Genomic DNA, 19,280 nt, shown 5'->3' with positions numbered 1-19,280 from the left:
GGACGATTCTAGGCATATTCCTCCTACTCATCCCCCCTCTGACTCTTTTATGCCTGTCATAAAGATTCTTCAAAATGATGTTTTCTATGCCCTCTCTGGCCTCAATCCTCAGAAGGCTTATGGACCTGATGGAGTGCCTCCTCTTGTCCTTTGAAACCGTGCCTCCGTGCTGTCACCCTGCCTGGTCAAACTCTTTCGCCTCTGCCTGTCAACATCTACCTTTCCTTCCTGCTGGAAGTATGCCTTCATACAGCCTGTGCCTAAGAAGGGTGACCGCTCCAATCCCTCAAACTACCGTCCTATAGGTTTACTTTCTTGTCTATCTAAAGGTTTTGAATCAATCCTTAACCGGAAGATTCAAAAGCACCTTTCCACTTCTGACCATCTATCTGATCGTCAATATGGGTTCCGCAAGGGGCGTTCTACTGGTGATCTCCTAGCCTTCCTAACTGACTCTTGGTCATCCTCTCTTAGCCGTTTCGGTGAAACCTTTGCTATTGCACTGGACATATCAAAAGCTTTTGATAGGGTCTGGCACAAATCTTTGCTTCCCAAACTACCCTACTACGGTTTCTATCCTTCTCTCTGTACCTTTATCTCCAGTTTCCTTTCTGACCGTTCTATTTCTGCTGTGGAAGACAGGTCACTGTTCTTCCCCTAAACCTATTAACAGTGGTGTCCCACAGGGTTCTGTCCTATCTCCCACTCTCTTTCTGTTGTTCATTGATGATCTTTTTTCCAAAACGAACTGTCCTATCCATTCTTACGCCTATGACTCCATTCTGTATAACTCAACTTCTTTTAATAGAAGACCCACCATACAGGAACTTAACGCATAATTTTCTTAGGAAGCTGATTAATTGTGATTTTAGTTTTTCATTAAAATAAATGTTGGGGTCAAGAAACCGGTGAGTGAGGTGTGTGAAGGCGGGCTGTGGCTCCACTCAGCACAAGCTAGGTAGTCTGTGGTGCACGCTGGAAGTCAATCATTTAGTGATTTCCGGAAAAAAATACTATCTTGATAATATAAAAAAACGGGATTTTTTTTTTTTTGCCCCTGATTGCTTTGCTGAAAAAAAAGCAAGAGCTAGGAAACGGGGAGGTACCACTAGCACCGGTACCAGTACCAGTGCTAGCGGTACCAGTACCGGTGCTGGTGGTACCTCCCCCCGCAGCCTGCCCCGCAGGATCAGCTGACTGTCCACACGGCGACGCTGCATTTTCTCCTTATCCTCCTCCGTGCTGCGTAACTCTCCTCCACCATGGCCGAGGTGAGGCGGGCTGTGTATTACCTTTCCTCTGGCACCACAGCAGCCATTATTAAGAGTGATAGTAACGCTGTCGAAGTTCAAAGGCTTGGTTATTAGTGCCAGCAGCCTGGCAGGGGTGGTGGGGCGGGACCGCGGCTTGGTCTGCCCGCCTCTGTGTCCTGCAGTCATGCGCGTCTTCCTGTGTACACTTGTCAGGAAGGTTTCCGAGGGTCACCACTATACTGACTTTTATTCGTAAGTATTCGTTAAATGTCACTCCAAGACTCACGGATAAGACACCGTAATTTCGGTCGGTCGGTCAACGTTGTGGGACCTTTTGCTGTGTACACCTGGGGGGCTGGTACTGCATGAATGGTAGTCCTCACGAGCGAGGTTAATCCTTGCATCATGTGTTGTGTTTGGGGGTCGTTGAATTAAGGAAAGATTAATGATAAACATTCCATAAGTGACCTTCTCTCGGTGAAGGGCACCTCGGTGCTGTATGAAACACTGGGTGTTATTCTAGATGGGGACCCAACTCAGAGCCACCAATGCCTTGGTGCTCTAGGAAGGGTTCAGTGTCCATACGCTTTGCCGTCGCAAATCACTCTTTCGAGATATAATTTTTGGTAAAGATTCGTATTAGGTCTGTGCCAGTATCTCATAATCTACTTTATGAAGCATCAGTATCTCTTCATATATCTTTTCTACAAACCTTCAACAGTCATGGAAACGCTTTGAAAATCTAATTCAAGGAATTTTTTTTTACTCTTGAAAATAAGGGATAATGTTTACGGAAGCGCGTTGCCTCCTCTGGCGGCGGCCGCGACGACGCTGCAGCCGCTGCAGACGTAAAATAGTTCACAGAGGGTTTAGGGTCGGGAAGCATATTTAAACTACTCCAACCGAAGGGGGTCGAGGCGCAGCCCTCGACCCCCTTCTAACCCCCTGGACCCCCCCCCCCACAGGTATATGTGACCTATTTCAGCAAGGAGGTATTTATCGCAACACCGGCTGCAGCGCCGTCAAAGGAGGCGACACGCTTTCGTAAACATTATCCCCTATTTTCATGAGTAAAAAAAAAGTCCTTGAATTGGATTTTCGAAGTGTTTCCATGACTGTTGAAGGTTTGTAGAAAAGATATATGAAGAGATACTGATGTTTCATAAGGTAGGTAATGAGATACTGGCACAGACCTAAAACGAATCTTAACCTAATTTTTTTCCGTAAATATTTACGTCAGTCGCGACCGCCATGGTAGTGTGAGAGGGAAGGAAGGAAACTGTTGTACTTCTCTACTTTTACCGGCGCATCATATATACATGTGAGGGGGTCCAGGGGGGGTGCAGCCCCCCTTGGTTAGAAGGGGGGGTCAAGGGGTCCGAAGCCACCCCATTAGAGGTTAGGTTACGTAAAATTTGGATTGAGTAGCTTAAATATGCTCCCCCACCCAAGAAACCTTTTTCTTTACTGTTAACCCTCTGAGTACCGCGCTATGGCGAGAAAACTAGTACACCCCATACCGCACTATGTTCAAAATTTTTTTTTTCTTTCAAAACACTCGAATCTATCCCAAAACCATAAAAAATGTTGTCATTTCCCTTTCCGTAGCTTAGAAGTGTACCCCCTTCATCTCACCCGCAGCCCCGCCCCACCCGTCCAGCCCCGCTCAGCCGAGAGCGAGTTCATGCGGCTGTGCCCGCCACTGCTTTCAGCGGTTTTGTAGTTCCACACTTTTTACACTCAGTGCATCATGGAACAATTATATTTCGAGAAATAAGACCGGTTTTGAAAATTATAAAATGACGATACGGTATCGTCACCCGTATGGGAAGCAACATTTTGTTTTTGGCAGAGGGTGGTAAGCTGTCCTGAACTTTTCCTTTGTTTTCACTATGTGGCGTATCCCATAGGATCACGAGAACCTGGGAGAGGCTAGCCCAACTCTCTAGCTATCACGTGATACCCGGCTGGTCTTCGGGGAACCAAAACTTTTCGCGAAATAAGACCGAGTGTAAGGGTAACTCAGTGACGATGTGGTATCGTCACCCGTACTGGCGGTAACATCCAGTGGTGACGATACCGTATCGTCATCGGTACTCAGAGGGTTAAGTACTTGCACCTTCATGTATTTCGTCCCTTAACTATAATATGGAGGCATAATATTGTATTTTGGAGGCATGCAGTGCCAGGACAAAAACATGGCGGCGGCTGCGGCAGATGCTGCAAGAAATACCTCCTTGCTGAACTAAGTCGCTCTGCTGTCCACCACGTAGTATGCGCACTGGGGGAATACACAGCAGGAAAACAATAATTTGCCTGATTTTGTTCTAGTGTATCCACTTATAATCTTTGTGAACAGTGTGGTGAGTGAAATATAAAAACAGTAAGCAAGTACATTGAACCTCTCTGCGAGTTATTTTGCGGCTGCGGCGGTGGGTGTTCAACAGTCTTTGAAAAGGTTTTTATTCTTTGTGATTTAATGATTTGCGACCAAAACAGTTAGAAGAGTATTTCATAGCCCACCGAAAACTACCAAAAAAAAAAAAATAGTTTCGTCCAACAGTGTTTCGTGGGTCCTAATCTAGAACAAAAACATGTCCTTACACTCGCCATCATCACTTTGTTGATGCGTCACTGGTCGTCGTCTGCTGAATCCTCACCCCGCTCTCCCTCCTTCCTCCTCACCCTGTCCTTCCACCTCCGGAGGACGGGGTGAGGAGGGAAGGTGGCTGATGCAGGTGAAGAACAAATTTAAATACGAGAACGTATGTTTTTGTTGTTTCCGTGACCTACTAATGTATTAATAATGTTTTTTTTAAGGTTAGAATAACAAAATCCCCCAAATAAGCAGACTTTCCCAGTGTCCAGGAATGTAACCCCCCACCCCCTGTTACCGTTGTTTCCTATGGGGAAATTATGTTTAAATAACGCGACATCTCCAGGAACGTAACCCTCGCATTAATCGAGAGGTGACTGTACTTTGTGCACACAGAACACCCCGCTGCATTGCTTTTATGTTGCAAATTATCAGATCTCTCTCCTTCCTCTGTTCCAGTGTGGTTAGGTTCAACTGCTTCAGTCTCTTCATATGCTAAGTCTCTCAGTCCTGGAACCAGCTTTGTTGCAGTCCTCTGAATCCTATCTATTTACTTTATATATGACTGTACTCGCCGACCATGCTATTGCTGCGTATTCCAACCTTGAATGTATTGTGTGTGTGTGTGTGTGTGTGTGTGTGTGTGTCCTGCAGTGATTGGTGTGCACACCTCACAACCAATAAGTTCGGGGTTTGATTCCTGGCTGGAGTGAAGACGGATGGGCAGTCTCCTTTAACCCGCGCCCATTGTCCCTGCAGCGGTGAATGGGTGCCGGGTGTCAGGTGCAGGTTGTGTGCTGCCTCCTGGGTGTGTGGGTCTGGGGCTTCAGCTGCACCCAAAGATCCTTCACTTGTTAGCTCCAAGCCAATGCAGGACGGGTTCTGGCTGGTGATGGTGAGGCTACCGTGTGGTCAGGCTGTGGGGAGTTACACACAGTTTTTATACCCTAACATGCGTCCATTTTCTCCTTTCAGGAAATGAAGAAGAACCTGATGGAGCTCATGAAGGGGTAAGATGAAATACATGAGTTTCCCTTCATTTTCACATTTCATTGTAAGCTGTACCAATTTATTTATCATTGCTGACATTCATCTACTCTTACCCCTCCCTGAACTTTCCCCGCCATGCTAGAAGGAGTTGTTTCATAGCAGACAGTGTGTTGCATCCTAGGGTGATTGTAGTTTGTAGGCCCCGTAGTTTTAGAGTCAGTTATTTATGTTTGCTTGTGTAAGTTTCCCATTCATCCTCACCACCACCTCCCATTTTCTTCCAGCACCGAGGATGTGATGGGTATAATCATCACCGACCGCGATGGTGTGCCGATAATGAAAGGTGAGAGAGAGAGAGAGAGAGAGAGGGAGTTTAATTTTTTCCTGTTTCTGTTTAGGGTAATTGTGGAGATTCACTCCGCGCCTCCAAAACACGATATTACGCCTCCATGTTATAGTTAAGGGACGAAATACATGTCCCTTAACCATAATATGAAGGCAGAAAAACTTGAAAGTAAAGAAAAAGTGGTAAAGGTGGTGAAAAGGCATATTATACATACACGCGCTTTGTTTTGGTGGCGGCCAATGGGAGGTGAGCAGTGTTGCCAATGATCTGGTTAGCGATGGTACGCTAGGTTAGCGATGGTACGCTTAGTTAGCCATTAGCCCACACGTTTTTATTTTATTTTTTTTTTTTAGAACACGCACCTTTACCTAATACTATACCCGGCCCAAACCTTCACAAAACCCTTTGGTCAAAGGTGCGTGTTCTAAAAAAAGAAAAATAACCACTTTTACCACTTTTTCTTTACTTTTAAGTTTTTCCGCCTTCATATTATGGTTAAGGGACATGTATTTCGTCCCTTAACTATAACATGGAGGCGTAATATCGTATTTTGGAGGCGCGGAGTGAATCTCCGCAACTACCAAGTTTAGTACTATTAATTTTAAAAGCCCGTATTTATTAAGTCACCCTCTTTTTTCTTCTCTTCCTTTTCTTATGTTCCTATTTCCTCTTTTTTGCTCCTTCACATCCATTTCTTCTCACTCCTCTGACTGTTTCTCTCCTCACTGTCTTCCTCATCTCCTCTCTGTTCCTCCCCTCCTCGCCTTCTTGCCCCTCTCCTCTCCTGGCCCTCATTCTCTCCTTTTCTCCTCTTTATATTCCTATTTCTTCTTATTTCCTTCTTCTCCCCCTCTCTTCTTATTCTCCCTCTTCGTATTTTCTACTTTTAACCAGGAGTGTGGAGTCGTGCACTTTTGGTCAGAGTCGTTGGAGTCGGGTACTTTTGGTCGGAGTTGGTGGAGTCGGGTACTTTTGGTTGGAGTCGGGTACTTTTGGTTGGAGTCGGGTACTTTTGGTTGGAGTCGGGTACTTTTGGTTGGAGTCGGGTACTTTTGGTTGGAGTCGGGTACTTTTGGTCGGAGTTGGTGGAGTCGGGTACTTTTGGTCGGAGTTGGTGGAGTCGGGTACTTTTGGTTGGAGTTGGTGGAGTCGGGTACTTTTGGTCGGAGTTGGTGGAGTCGGGTACTTTTGGTCGGAGTTGGTGGAGTCGGGTACTTTTGGTTGGAGTTGGATACTTTTGGTCGGAGTTGGTGGAGTCGGGTACTTTTGGTTGGAGTTGGATACTTTTGGTTGGAGTTGGTGGAGTCGGGTACTTTTGGTTGGAGTTGGTGGAGTCGGGTACTTTTGGTCGGAGTTGGTTGGAGTCGGGTACTTTTGGTTGGAGTCGGGTACTTTTGGTCGGAGTTGGTGGAGTCGGGTACTTTTGGTTGGAGTTGGTGGAGTCGGGTACTTTTGGTCGGAGTTGGTGGAGTCGGGTACTTTTGGTCGGAGTTGGTGGAGTCGGGTACTTTTGGTCGGAGTTGGTGGAGTCGGGTACTTTTGGTTGGAGTTGGATACTTTTGGTCGGAGTTGGTGGAGTCGGGTACTTTTGGTCGGAGTTGGATACTTTTGGTCGGAGTTGGTGGAGTCGGGTACTTTTGGTCGGAGTTGGTGGAGTCGGGTACTTTTGGTCGGAGTTGGTGGAGTTGGATACTTTTGGTCGGAGTCGGTAAAAATACCCCCGACTGCGACTCCTTAACGTAATCATTTATCGTGTAATGTAGTTGTGAATTTTTTTTCTTTTACATTATCTGGATGTTGTCTATATAGAGTACACGTAATTTGGATGTAAATACGTGTAAGAAAAAAGGACCTCAAGAGAGTCTACCGGCACTACAGGCAGCATCTAAAAAAAAAAAAAGATATACAGTAGAGGGGGAGGGGCATGGGGGTCGGAGTCGAAGTCGCACCTTTAAAATTTCTCGGAGTCGGAGTTGGGAAATTTTATCTCCGACTCCACACCCCTGCTTTTAACTCCCTCCTCTTTTCCTTTTACCCAGCCTCTCCATTCCCTCCTCTTCATACACGTCCTTTCCCTCATTCCCTCCTCACGGTCCTTGGCCCAGTGTTGCGGTCCTTGGCCCAGTGCTCGGTCCTTGGCCCAGTGAACGGTCCTTGGCCCAGTGCTCTTCATTATTTACATCAACGACGTGGATGTTGGACTCAATAACCGCATTAGTAAATTTGCAGACGACACAAAGATTGGTAACTCGGTTCTCACTGACGAAGACAGGCAAAGCCTCCAAGAGGATTTGCACAAAATTTCAGCTTGGTCGGATAGATGGGAGATGCCCTTTAACGTAGACAAGTGCCAGGTCCTTCAAGTTGGAACGAGGAATAAGAAGTTCGAATACGAAATGCGCGGCGTTAAACTCAAAAGCGTTCAATGCGTCAAAGACTTGGGGGTCAAAATCGCGTCAAACCTCAAATTCTCACAGTAATGCATCGATGCAGCAAATAAAGCGAACAGAATGTTGGGCTTCATTAAAAGAAACTTTGTATTCAAGAATAAAGATGTAATACTTCCGCTCTACAACAGTTTAGTCAGACCCCACTTGGAATATGCGGTACAGTTTTGGTCCCCCCACCATGCAAAGGATATTGCTAAATTAGAAGGTGTTCAGCGTCGGGCAACGAAAATGATCCCTTCCTTGCGCAACAAATCCTACGAAGAAAGGCTTTCCACCCTTAACATGTTCTCTCTTGAGAAACGTCGCCTCCGAGGAAAACTGATCGAATGTTTTAAAATACTTAATGGTTTCACGAATGTAGACAGATCAACATTGTTTATGATCGATGACACTCTGCGCACGAGGAACAATGGCGTAAAACTCAGATGTAGACAAGTAAATTCAGACTGCACCAAATTTTTCTTCACCAACTTTGTAGTGCGAGAATGGAATAAGCTTCCACCATCAGTGGTCCAGTGTAACACGATTGACTCCTTCAAAAATAAGCTCGACCGTCCCTTCCTTCAACTTAATATCAACTAGAGTAGAAATGCAACGTTTTGGAGTCTTCTGATTAATGTAAAATCACTTAGGTTTAAGGACAGACCACCAAGTCTGGACCATGGGGTCTGTGTGGTCTGATTTTCTATGTAAATCTATGTAAATCACTCCCCTCTTTGCCTCTCCACCCCTCACCTCCCTCCCACACACAGTCTCGGAGGAGGAGGCGCCAGAGCTCGGCCTTCGTCCCACCTTCATCTCCACCTTCAACATTGCCACGGACCAGGCGGGCAAACTGGGCATGGGGCGCAACAGAAGGATGGTCTGTGTGTACGGAAGATACCAGGTGCGTTGGTTGGAGGTCAGGTCAAGCTTTACTGTCTCCTTTTTGTTTAAGGTTCTGATTTTCGCTCATGGGGTTGGACTGGTTACAAGTCTCCCCCACTAGATGATCGTCCACTCTGTCCTCCCTGATGTTTATTTCCTTAACCCGGTAGCTTTTTTTTTTTTTTTTACAGCAGAGGAAACAGTGCAAGGGCGTAACAAAAAAGAAAACAATATGAAAAAAAAAGCCCGCTACTTACTGCTCCTAAATAGAGTAGAGTGGCCAAAAAGAGAAATCAGTTTCGGGATCACGTTTCTTAACCCGTACAGTGTCGTCTTTTGTCATCGATAGGGGTCGTGCCAGGTTGTAATTTTTTTTATTTGCCCCTTAAAATGTTAAAAAAAATTACAAATTATTTGATATATATTATTTTTATGTGAGGAATGGAACCCTAGAGTGTTCGTCTCCATCCCAGAGCTAACAACATCATGCCAGGAAAGGGAAATTTATCTTAAATATTTTTAGAGCCTATATTCTTTCCATTATAAACACTTCTCACAACCCTAAAGTGTGAGTAATGTATAAGTACTTCTTTACATCACAAAAACCTAAAAAAATAAACAGGAATTGTAAGTACAAGAAAATGATTGGATGCGCATCAGGCAACACCGTTTGCTTCAAGGCCGTCTGTACTACAACCGTACTTCTCAAAGTTCAACAAAACACTATGAAGCTTCCGATGATAAGTTTTCATTTCTGATTACTCTGAACCATAATTTACAATTCTACATGCCTTACTGATTATAGAATCAAGGAGTAATTACCTAGAAGTAACTTACCTTCTTGTATAATGATTTTGGTTGGAATGCGGACAAATGTACAGAAATGCCCTTTAACATCCATTTAAAAATACGAAGACTTGTCAAATTATTCCTCTTTACTGTCAATGAACAATGTTACATACACAAACAAAAATAAAGGGCGTATAAGCCCTCAAAAGAGCTTGCGTATATATACGTACTAAACACTTCCCTAAGAGGTACGTATATATGTACGTACTAAACCTCTAAGCAAGAAAAATGAGAAAAAATCATCACTCACGCAAACCATTCCATAATATATATCAACGCATTGGTGATCAGTTTATGCATCATCTATTTTTTTGGGGGGTATATATCATGGCAAAAATTTGGCCCGTCGCTGGTACACGATGAAACCACAAATTTGGCCCGTTGCTGCTACACGGTGAAACCACAAATTTGGCCCGTCGCTGGTACACGGTGAAACCACAAATTTGGCCCGTCGCTGCTACACGGTGAAACCACAAATTTGGCCCATTGCTGCTACACGGTGAAACCACAAATTTGGCCCATTGCTGCTACCAGGTTAACTTTACTATTGTTTTTGCACGTGATTTTGTTCAGTATAGCAGTCCAGCCCTTGTCGCTTCTTACATCTGTCTCTTCTTGTGTAGGTTCTTGTGGTGTGTTCATGCTAGTTCACACAAGTTCATTTTGTAACTTAACCCAACCAAAACCCTAACCTTCCCTTACCTTTCCTAACCTAACCCAACCAAAACCCTAACCTTCCCTTACCTTACCTAACCTAACCCAACCAAAACCCCAACCTTCCCTTACCTTACCTAACCTAACCCAACCAAAACCCTAACCTTCCCTTTCCTAACCTAACCCAACCAAAACCCTAACCTTCCCTTACCTAACCTAACCCAACCAAAACCCTAACCTTCCCTTACCTTTCCTAACCCAACCAAAACCCTAACCTTTCCTAACCTAACCCAACCAAAACCCTAACCTTTCCTAACCTAACCCAACCAAAACCCTAACCTTTCCTAACCTAACCCAACTAAAACCCTAACCTTCCCCAACCTTTCCTAACCTAACCCAACCAAAGCCCTAACCTTTCCTAACCTAACCCAACCAAAACCCTAACCTTCCCTTACCTTTCCTAACCTAACCCAACCAAAACCCTAACCTTCCCCAACCTTTCCTAACCTAACCCAACCAAAACCCTAACCTTTCCTAACCTAACCCAACCAAAACCCTAACCTTCCCCAACCTTTCCTCACCTAACCCAACCAAAACCCTAACCTTCCCCAACCTTTCCTCACCTAACCCAACCAAAACCCTAACCTTCCCCAACCTTTCCTCACCTAACCCAACCAAAACCCTAACCTTCCCCAACCTTTCCTCACCTAACCCAACCAAAACCCTAACCTTGCGCGACCTTTCCGCACCGAACCCAAAACCCTAACCTTCCCAACCTTCTCACCTAACCCAACCAAAACCCTAACCTTCCCCAACCTTTCCTAACCTAACCCAACCAAAGCCCTAACCTTTCCTAACCTAACCCAACCAAAACCCTAACTTTCCCCAACCTTTCCTAACCTAACCCAACCAAAACCCTAACCTTTCCTAACCTAACCCAACCAAAACCCTAACCTTCCCCAACCTTTCCTAACCTAACCCAACCAAAGCCCTAACCTTTCCTAACCTAACCCAACCAAAACCCTAACCTTCCCCAACCTTTCCTCACCTAACCCAACCAAAACCCTAACCTTCCCCAACCTTTCCTAACCTAACCCAACCAAAACCCTAACCTTCCCTAACCTTTCCTAACCTAACCCAACCAAAACCCTAACCTTCCCCAACCTTTCCTCACCTAACCCAACCAAAACCCTAACCTTCCCCAACCTTTCCTAACCTAACCCAGCCAAAACCCTAACCTTCCCTAACCTTCCCCAACCTTCCCTAACCTAACCCAGCCAAAACTCTAACCTTCCCCAACCTTTCCTAACCTAACCCAGCCAAAACCCTAACCTTCCCTAACCTTCCCCAACCTTCCCTAACCTAACCCAGCCAAAACTCTAACCTTCCCCAACCTTCCCTAACCTAACCCAACCAAAACCCTAACCTTCCCTAACTTAACCCAACCAAAACCCTAACCTTCCCTAACTTAACCCAGCCAAAACCCTAACCTTCCCCAACCTTCCCTAACTTAACCCAACCAAAACCCTAACCTTCCCTAACTTAACCCAGCCAAAACTCTAACCTTCCCCAACCTTCCCTAACTTAACCCAACCAAAACCCTAACCTTCCCCAACCTTCCCTAACTTAACCCAACCAAAACCCTAACCTTCTCTAACCTTTCCTAACCTAACCCATCCAAAACCCTAACTTTCCCTAACCTTTCCTAACCTAACCCAACCAAAACCTTAACCTTCCCTAACCTAACCCAACCTAAACCCTAACCTTCCCTAACCTTACCCAACCAAAACCTTAACCTTCCCTAACCTAACCCAACCAAAATCCTCACCTTCCCTAACCTTACCCAACCAAAACCCTAACCTTCCCTAACCTTATCCAACCAAAACCCTAACCTTCCCCAACCTTTCCTAACCTTCCCTAACCTAACCCAACCAAAACCCTAACCTAACCCAACCAAAACCCTAACCTCTAACCTTTCCTAAGCTAACCCAACCAAAACCCTAACCTTCCCTAACCTTACTGAACCAAAACCCTGATCTTCCCTAACCTTTCCTTTCCTAACCTAACCTTCCCTAACCTTATTGAACCAAAACCCAAACCTTTCCTAACCTTACTGAACCAAAACCCTGACCTTCTCTAACCTAACCCAACCTTCCCCAATGTTATTGAACCAAAACCCTAACTTTCCCTAACCTTACCGAACCAAAACCCTAACCTTTCCTATCCTAACCTAACCTTCCCTAACCTTACTGAACCAAAACCCTAACCTTTCCTAACCTAACCTAACCTTCCCTAACTTTACTGAACCAAAACCCTAACCTTCCCTAACCTTTCCTAACCTTACTGAAACCAAAACCCTAACCTTCCCTAACCTTTCCTAACCTAACCTAACCTAACCTTCCCTAACCTTACTGAACCAAAACCCTAACCTTACCGAACCAAAACCCTAACCTTCCCTAACCTTACTGAACCAAAACCCTAACCTTCCCTAACCTTTCCTATCCTAACCTAACCTTCCCAAATCTTCCCCAACCTTATTGAACCAAAACCCTAACTTTCCCTAACCTTACTGAACCAAAACCCTAACCTTCCCTAACCTTTCCTATCCTAACCTAACTTTCCCTAACTTTACTGAACCGAAACCCTAACCTTTCCTATCCTAACCTAACCTTCTCTAACCTTTCCTAACCTAACCTAACCTTTCCTAACCTAACCTAACCTTCCCTAACCTTTCCTAACCTAACCTTACTGAACCAAAACCCTAACCTTACCTAACCTTACCGAATCAAAACCCTAACCTTACCCAACCAAAACCCTAACCTTTCCTAACCTTCCCTAACCTTACCCAACCAAAACCCTAACCTAACCTAATCTAACCTAACCTTACCCAACCAAAACCCTAACCTAACCTAATCTAACCTAACCTTACCCAACCAAAACCCTAACCTTTCCTAACCTTCCCTAACCTTACCCAACCAAAACCCTAACCTAACCTAACCTTCCCTAACCTTACCCAACCAAAACCCTAACCTAACCTAATCTAACCTAACCTTCCCTAACCTTACCCAACCAAAACCCTAACCTTTCCTAACCTTCCCTAACCTTACCCAACCAAAACCCTAACCTAACCTAACCTTCCCTAACCTTACCCAACCAAAACCCTAACCTAACCTAATCTAACCTAACCTTCCCTAACCTTACCCAACCAAAACCCTAACCTTTCCTAACCTTCCCTAACCTTACCCAACCAAAACCCTAACCTAACCTAACCTTCCCTAACCTTACCCAACCAAAACCCTAACCTTTCCTAACCTTTCCTAACCTTACCCAACCAAAACCCTAACCTAACCCTCCCTAACCTTACTGAACCAATGTGGACCATCACCGCAGTTTTCCCTGTCCCTCAGGTGGTGCACTTCAACCATCTGCCTCTTGTGGTGACCGTCATAGCCAGCTGCGGGGCCAACACGGGGCAGCTGCTGGCCATGGAGACGCAGCTCACACCTCTGCTCGCACACCTCACACATGTTGTCGACGTGTAGGCCGGCGAGGGGCGTGGGGGGAAGGGTGAGTGGGCTGCATGGGGTCACCTACACACACACACACACACACACACATGAACGTATTTAGTAGTTACATACATACCTTCACTTGGTTGGCATTACTGGTGTCTGTTTTTCTCATTGTGTGTGTGTGTGTGAGAGAGAGATTGTAATTGTTTGGTAAGTCTCTCTCTCTCTCTCTCTCTCTCTCTCTCTCTCTCTCCCATAAAAATGAACTATGTATGTATGTATGACCATGTATATGTCTGACAGTATATAGTCTTTCAATGTATGGAATATAATGAACAATGTTGCCAGTCCTTTCTCACAGAGGGCGCTGAATAATTCCCTATGGCTGTACAGTAATACCTCCCCTTAAGAGTTCCTCCTAGTCGTGTGAAATACCAACACAGTCACGAACTACACCTGTTACCATTGCCGTGCTCTGTTGCTCGGGCATTTCAGAATCCGTAACAACAGTCGTCTAGAATATTTTTATACACGTCTGCAAGATGAGTTGTTATATACTAGAGGATAAGGCTGAATCAGATCTTTGTTGGTTGAAGTGCTTTTGTAATAAATAGTTGTGTAAGTGAGCAGTGAAGTTTTATTGTGGAGTGGTGCAAGGTACAGTGACGGAGAGGAAAGGGAGGGAGAGAGGAAGGGATAAAGAGAGGAGGGAGGGAGGGAAAGGAGTGGAGAGGAAAATGGTGTAGAAGAGTGTGGGAAGGGAGGGAGTAGATAGGGAAGGGCTGAGCATTTTTACCTTATACAATCTACAATACCAGAGGGAAATACAGTACTGTCTCCAAGTTTGGGATAAATAGGTCGACGTTGTGGGTCGCAAACGTTGAAATCGGCAACTTTGAACCATTATTCTTATGAGGAAAATTGAAAACCGTCGACATCTTGCACTTGGCCACCCATCTGGGCGGCCAAGTGCATGTGTGCATACGGCCCCAAGCAGCTGATGGGCGGCTGATGATGGTGATGATGGTGATGAGTGGCGGCGGCGTGGCCTTAGCGTTGGTGGGACCTGAACGGTGCTTCTGTCGGGGCCTGCGTGTGTGTGGCTGTGTTTGTTGTGGGTTTGGGCTTCTCAATTTGCTGAGTCTTGTTTTCCACATGTTGCACGGGACCCCTTTCTTTTCTTCCATCTCTTCTTTTTGAAAAGGAAGAGATGGAAGAAAGGAAAGGGGTCCTGCACAGCATGTGGAAGGTGAGAATTGGCAGATTGAGGAGCCTGGGTCACAATGGGCACAGCCACACACACACACACACACACACACACACACACACACACACATGGGCCCAGATGAAGGTGCCGTTTGGGTGGCACCGATGCGGGGGCCATGCTGCCGACTCTCATCATCACCATCACCATCATCAGCCGCCCGTCAGCTGCTCGGGCCAGTCACGTGGTTGGGGCTGCTCGCACACGTGCGCCTGGCTGCCCGGATCCCACTCACCATGCTTCCCGCGGCCAATGGGAAGGCCCAGGGGGTGGGTAAGAGTGAGAATGGGAGTCAAGGCCCACAACAAGGTGTGAAAAAACCTGGTTTTAGCAGCCTTTTCCTTTTCCTTTCGGGTCATGTCGCAATTTCGGTTTTCAATATAAATAAAAAATTTTGGGTCCCTATCACCAACTCTGTGAATTGCAAACTTGAAACTTGCAATCCTGGAGACAGTACTGTACTGCATGCTGTACTACTGTTACGGGCCTGTGAGGCTTAGGCCAATGAACAGAGGAGGGGGGGAGGAGGAAGGGAGGAGGGGGAGAGGGGTTGGATGGAGGGAAGGAAAGGAGAAAGAGAGGAGGGAAAGGAGGAAGAGAGGAGGGGAAAAGGGGGTTGATGGAGGGAAGGAAAGGAGAAAGAGAGGAGGGGAAAAAGGGGTGGATGGAGGGAAGGAAAGGGAGAGAGAGGAGGGAGGGTGTGTGGAGTGAAGAATAGACCTGTCACTAACACACATGTCTCCCCCTCTATCCCACCCCCTTCTATCCCCCCTCCCTCTATCCTTCCCATTCTTTCCTCCCTCCCTTCCCTCCTCCCTTCTACCCATGGAGGTGTTAAGGGTGGAGAGGCCCACAGCCCCAAGCACGCTGTACTGGTGAGTGAAGCCAGTTTTTGTAGTCTCAGCTGTCAAATCGGCCGCCACATTGTTCAAGCCGTGAGGTACAAATACGAGGGTGGAGCGTGCCAAACATGGAGGGTGCTTGCCCTCAGAGTACCGCATCCATGGAGTGACCGCTGCTTGTGCCACACTGGACAAAATTACTCCCATTCTTGTACCTGACACAGTCTGTGAATTGCCTTCATAATTTCTTACTGTAAATGTACTGTAACAGGTAAAAAAATACTGTACATGATATCCAAGAATCGCTGTAATGTATTCATGATCACCAAGAAATGCGGTGAGGACGATTCACCACCAATATGTGTGGTCTCCTTTACAAATCTTTTTTTACGCCCTTGCACTGTCTCCTCTGATGTAAAAAAACAAACAAAAAAAACAAGAGTGGCAGCAGTCCAGCAGGTGCAGCGACTCTTTGCTCATGAATTGGGCGAGAGATCTCCAGGCAAAGATGAAGAATAAAACAGAGAGTTGGTAATTGCTTTAACTTTACTGCTGGCATCAGGAACAATGTGAGAGTCTTCCAGGAGTGGTGGACTGTGCAATAGTGACCAGTGTGTGGTTCAGAGGACAGGGGTGGAGGCTCATCACTAAAAAGTTGGTACATGTGAACCACAGACACTCAGTTAACTGCTCAGTCATTACAGAAACAAGCGACAGCAACAAAAGGCTTAGTCATTGTGTATATAGAGAGGTCTGGTGACTCGTGGGCAGGATCAGTCAGTGTCGGCGTTGTCGCGGCGCCTCCTCCTTCCAGTGTGAGGGAGCAGCGGCCGGGGGGTGGGGTGGGGGGGTCCTTAAACGGTGATCTCGTCCCTGCTCTCCAAGTAGTCCTTGAGGCGGTCGCTGCGCAGGGTGTGCTTCACGCAGAACAGGAAGGTGTAGTTGTCGAAGCAGTTGCTCCTGGGGGTGGGAAGTGTGGGGGTGACAGGCCTGACAGGTTCTCATGAGGTGTTCAATGGTACTACAAAACTGTCTTGCATTTACAGTCGTCCCTCAAGTAGTACGGTTTCCAATAGTTGGGTCTCGGTTTTATACGGATTCTCATGGAAGATCTTGTAGGATTTTTAAATTTCCTGCTCGTCGGGAAATTTAAAAATCCTAAAAAATCTTCTGAGAAAAACCACATAAAACCAAAACCGAACTACTGGAAACCGTACTATTTGAGGGACGACTGTAGTTGTTGTAAAATTAAAGGGGCTATTACACTGGGCAAATTTTCCGTGGATCTTCAGTCAAACCACAATTTCCGCTGGCGTGGTTCTCATGTTTCCGTGGTTTTCTGACGTGTCCGCGATCTTCCAAAGCTACGGTAGATTTCACCGAAGGACGACGGTGTTACTCACCATCATCATCATCATCATCAGCAGCAATGGCAAGAAACAAATGAGAACCACGCCAGCGGAAATCGTGGTTTGACTGAAGATCCACGGAAAATTTGCCCGGTGTACTAGCCCCTCAATAGCCCCTTAGGCTGTGTAACACAACCAAACATTTCAGCTGATCTGTTGCTTGTAGTTGTGACCCAGTTTGTATTACCCAGTACATATTTGTACTATCTGATCTCTATAGGAAGAAGCATTTGTTGGTAAAGAATTTGCCTGCTATGATACCCACAAGCTCCCAAGTTGAGCAAAATGATGGGACTGTGGTGAGGACGCGACAGTTAGTGAGATCTCAATGACTGCGTATTTGTGAGAAGTTTACGCATAACACAGTGCAGCTTATGACACGTATGGCTGTTGAGTGGTGCCGTGTGTGCAATTTTATACTACTTTTTGCACGTATCCGTCACCCTTTCCTTGGGTGCAGCAATCATCGTGGGTGGACCGTGGATGTTTGAAGTGGAGGTGCAGGACAGAGCCCGCCATCACCCGGGGCAGCGTGCAGGAAAGGAAGAATGTATGAACAAAAGATAAGGGCCTTACATGCACTCTGGGAGGATCTGGCTGTTGTCGCGGAACACGTTCGTGCAGTCCTCGCACACCTTCCGCAGCACGCTGTAGTGTTCGCGGTTTGCCTTGTGGAATTCTCCCGTGCACTTGTAGTGCTCAAACTCCCGATGCGTGCCGGGCCACAGCTTGTACAGCGGGGGGTCGGAGTAGGCGCCGGACACGACCGAGTTCTGGAAAACATAGAAATTAAACAGAGGAAATATTTGGAGAAATTAGGTTAAGAGATAATCAGGTCAGACAGAACAGAGGAGCAAGTACAGGGATGAAACTACAGTATTTGCCGGGGCAGGATGGAGTACACTAACACCAGACAGAGGACCAGGTGGAGAGGTGGAGTTAGAACCTTTGGCAGGGCAGGATGGAGTACACTAACACCAGACAGAGGACCAGGTGGAGAGGTGGAGTTAGAACCTTTGGCAGGGCAGGATGGAGTACACTAACACCAGACAAAGGACCAGGTGGAGAGGTGGAGTTAGAACCTTTGGCAGGGCAGGATGGAGCACACTAACACCAGACAGAGGACCAGGTGGAGAGGTGGAGTTAGAACCTTTGGCAGGGCAGGATGGAGTACACTAACACCAGACAGAGGACCAGGTGGAGAGGTGGAGTCAGAGCATAATAGGGCCAGGAAAGAAAAGGAAATGCCCCAAACTCCTGTGAAAGCTCTACTACATGTGCCTGGGTGGCAGAATGTTTGAGAAGATGCCCCGGAGGCCGCCAGTCTTTACCTGGGCGAGGAGCGAGGCGGCCAGCAGCAGCACCCACACGGGGAACACACGCCTCTGGGGACGGGGAAAGGAAACTCACTCAGTAAAGTACATGTATTTTCCAGCAGTTGGTCAGTCACAGGCAGTGCCCCGGCTGTTTGCCTGTGTGAGGTTACCAGCTCACTGGCATCTACAGTATGTGCTTGTCAAGGCCTGTTGCCTTACTTGCCTTACCTTGTCAAGGCCTGTTGCCTTACTTGCCTTACCTTGTCAAGGCCTGTTGCCTTACTTGCCTTACCAGAGACATGCAAAGGTTAATTTAACTTATGGAATACTTGTAGGAAAGAAAAAAAAATCTTGACTTTTATTAAAAAAATCAATGATTTAATCATTTGATTAAGTAATTTTATTTAATCATTGCCAACCCTGAAGGAAAGTGAAAAAGATGACACTATAGAAAGAAGAGGAAACTGAATAATATGCTCTCTCTCTCTCTCTCTCTCTCTCTCACACACACTTTGAATATGGAACAAACTGCATTACTTTCCAACATTATCATTATTATTATTATTATTATTATTATTATTATTATTATTATTATTATTATTATTATTACTATTATTATTATTATCACTAACCTGAGTCACCATGTTGCAGCAGTAGTAGTAGTAGTAGTAGTAGTAGTAGTGTTCGGAGGCTTGCCGTAAGACTTGGTGGTTTGGGATGGACTGTGGAGAGCTTGGTTCACCCTCGTCTTATATACCAAAGTCTTGTCCTTAAGGGGCTCATTTTCACAGCATGGGACCTTTGCTGTTTGCTTCCCTCCCCCTCCTCCTCCTCTTCCTTCCTTCCTTCCTTCCCTCCCCCTCCTCCTTCTCCTCCTCCTCCTTCCTTCCTTCCTTCCCTCCTTTCATCTCTCCTCCTCCTTCTCCTCCACC

At 46.1% G+C, this 19,280-nt stretch overlaps 2 protein-coding genes and 1 long non-coding RNA gene across 11 annotated transcripts; 1 reads left to right on the top strand and 2 right to left on the bottom strand.

Moving 5' to 3' along the window:
• The first annotated feature begins 1,159 nt into the window (after positions 1 to 1,159).
• On the top strand, positions 1,160 to 14,143 carry LOC126984750 (ragulator complex protein LAMTOR3-like). The gene is made up of 5 exons (XM_050838805.1): positions 1,160 to 1,271; positions 4,825 to 4,859; positions 5,124 to 5,182; positions 8,388 to 8,521; positions 13,413 to 14,143. The coding sequence occupies exons 1-5, from the start codon at positions 1,263 to 1,265 to the stop codon at positions 13,545 to 13,547; spliced, it is 372 nt and encodes a 123-aa protein (XP_050694762.1). The 5' UTR covers positions 1,160 to 1,262; the 3' UTR covers positions 13,548 to 14,143.
• On the bottom strand, positions 8,528 to 13,477 carry LOC126984754 (uncharacterized). 9 transcript variants are annotated; one of them, XR_007737627.1, is made up of 5 exons: positions 13,365 to 13,477; positions 12,368 to 13,285; positions 10,812 to 11,159; positions 10,377 to 10,734; positions 8,528 to 10,344 (listed from the first exon to the last, which is right to left on the bottom strand). It is a non-coding gene; the product is annotated as an uncharacterized LOC126984754 (long non-coding RNA). The 9 variants fall into 9 exon arrangements; XR_007737619.1 differs by lacking the exons at positions 12,368 to 13,285; positions 13,365 to 13,477 and adding an exon at positions 11,464 to 11,934 and having other exon boundaries at positions 10,812 to 11,431; XR_007737624.1 differs by lacking the exons at positions 12,368 to 13,285; positions 13,365 to 13,477 and adding an exon at positions 11,464 to 11,934 and having other exon boundaries at positions 8,528 to 10,354; positions 10,513 to 10,734; positions 10,812 to 11,431.
• A 2,008-nt stretch (positions 14,144 to 16,151) lies between the features above and the next one.
• On the bottom strand, positions 16,152 to 19,084 carry LOC126984751 (molt-inhibiting hormone-like). Its single transcript, XM_050838808.1, has 4 exons — positions 18,981 to 19,084; positions 18,364 to 18,417; positions 17,609 to 17,805; positions 16,152 to 16,583 (listed from the first exon to the last, which is right to left on the bottom strand). The coding sequence occupies exons 1-4, from the start codon at positions 18,990 to 18,992 to the stop codon at positions 16,478 to 16,480; spliced, it is 369 nt and encodes a 122-aa protein (XP_050694765.1). The 5' UTR covers positions 18,993 to 19,084; the 3' UTR covers positions 16,152 to 16,477.
• Between the last annotated feature and the right edge of the window lie 196 nt (positions 19,085 to 19,280).

The sequence above is a fragment of the Eriocheir sinensis genome, chromosome 57 (genome assembly GCF_024679095.1).
Source record: "Eriocheir sinensis breed Jianghai 21 chromosome 57, ASM2467909v1, whole genome shotgun sequence".
NCBI classification, from domain to species: domain Eukaryota; kingdom Metazoa; phylum Arthropoda; class Malacostraca; order Decapoda; family Varunidae; genus Eriocheir; species Eriocheir sinensis.
This window is presented reverse-complemented; position numbering and strand designations above follow the sequence as displayed.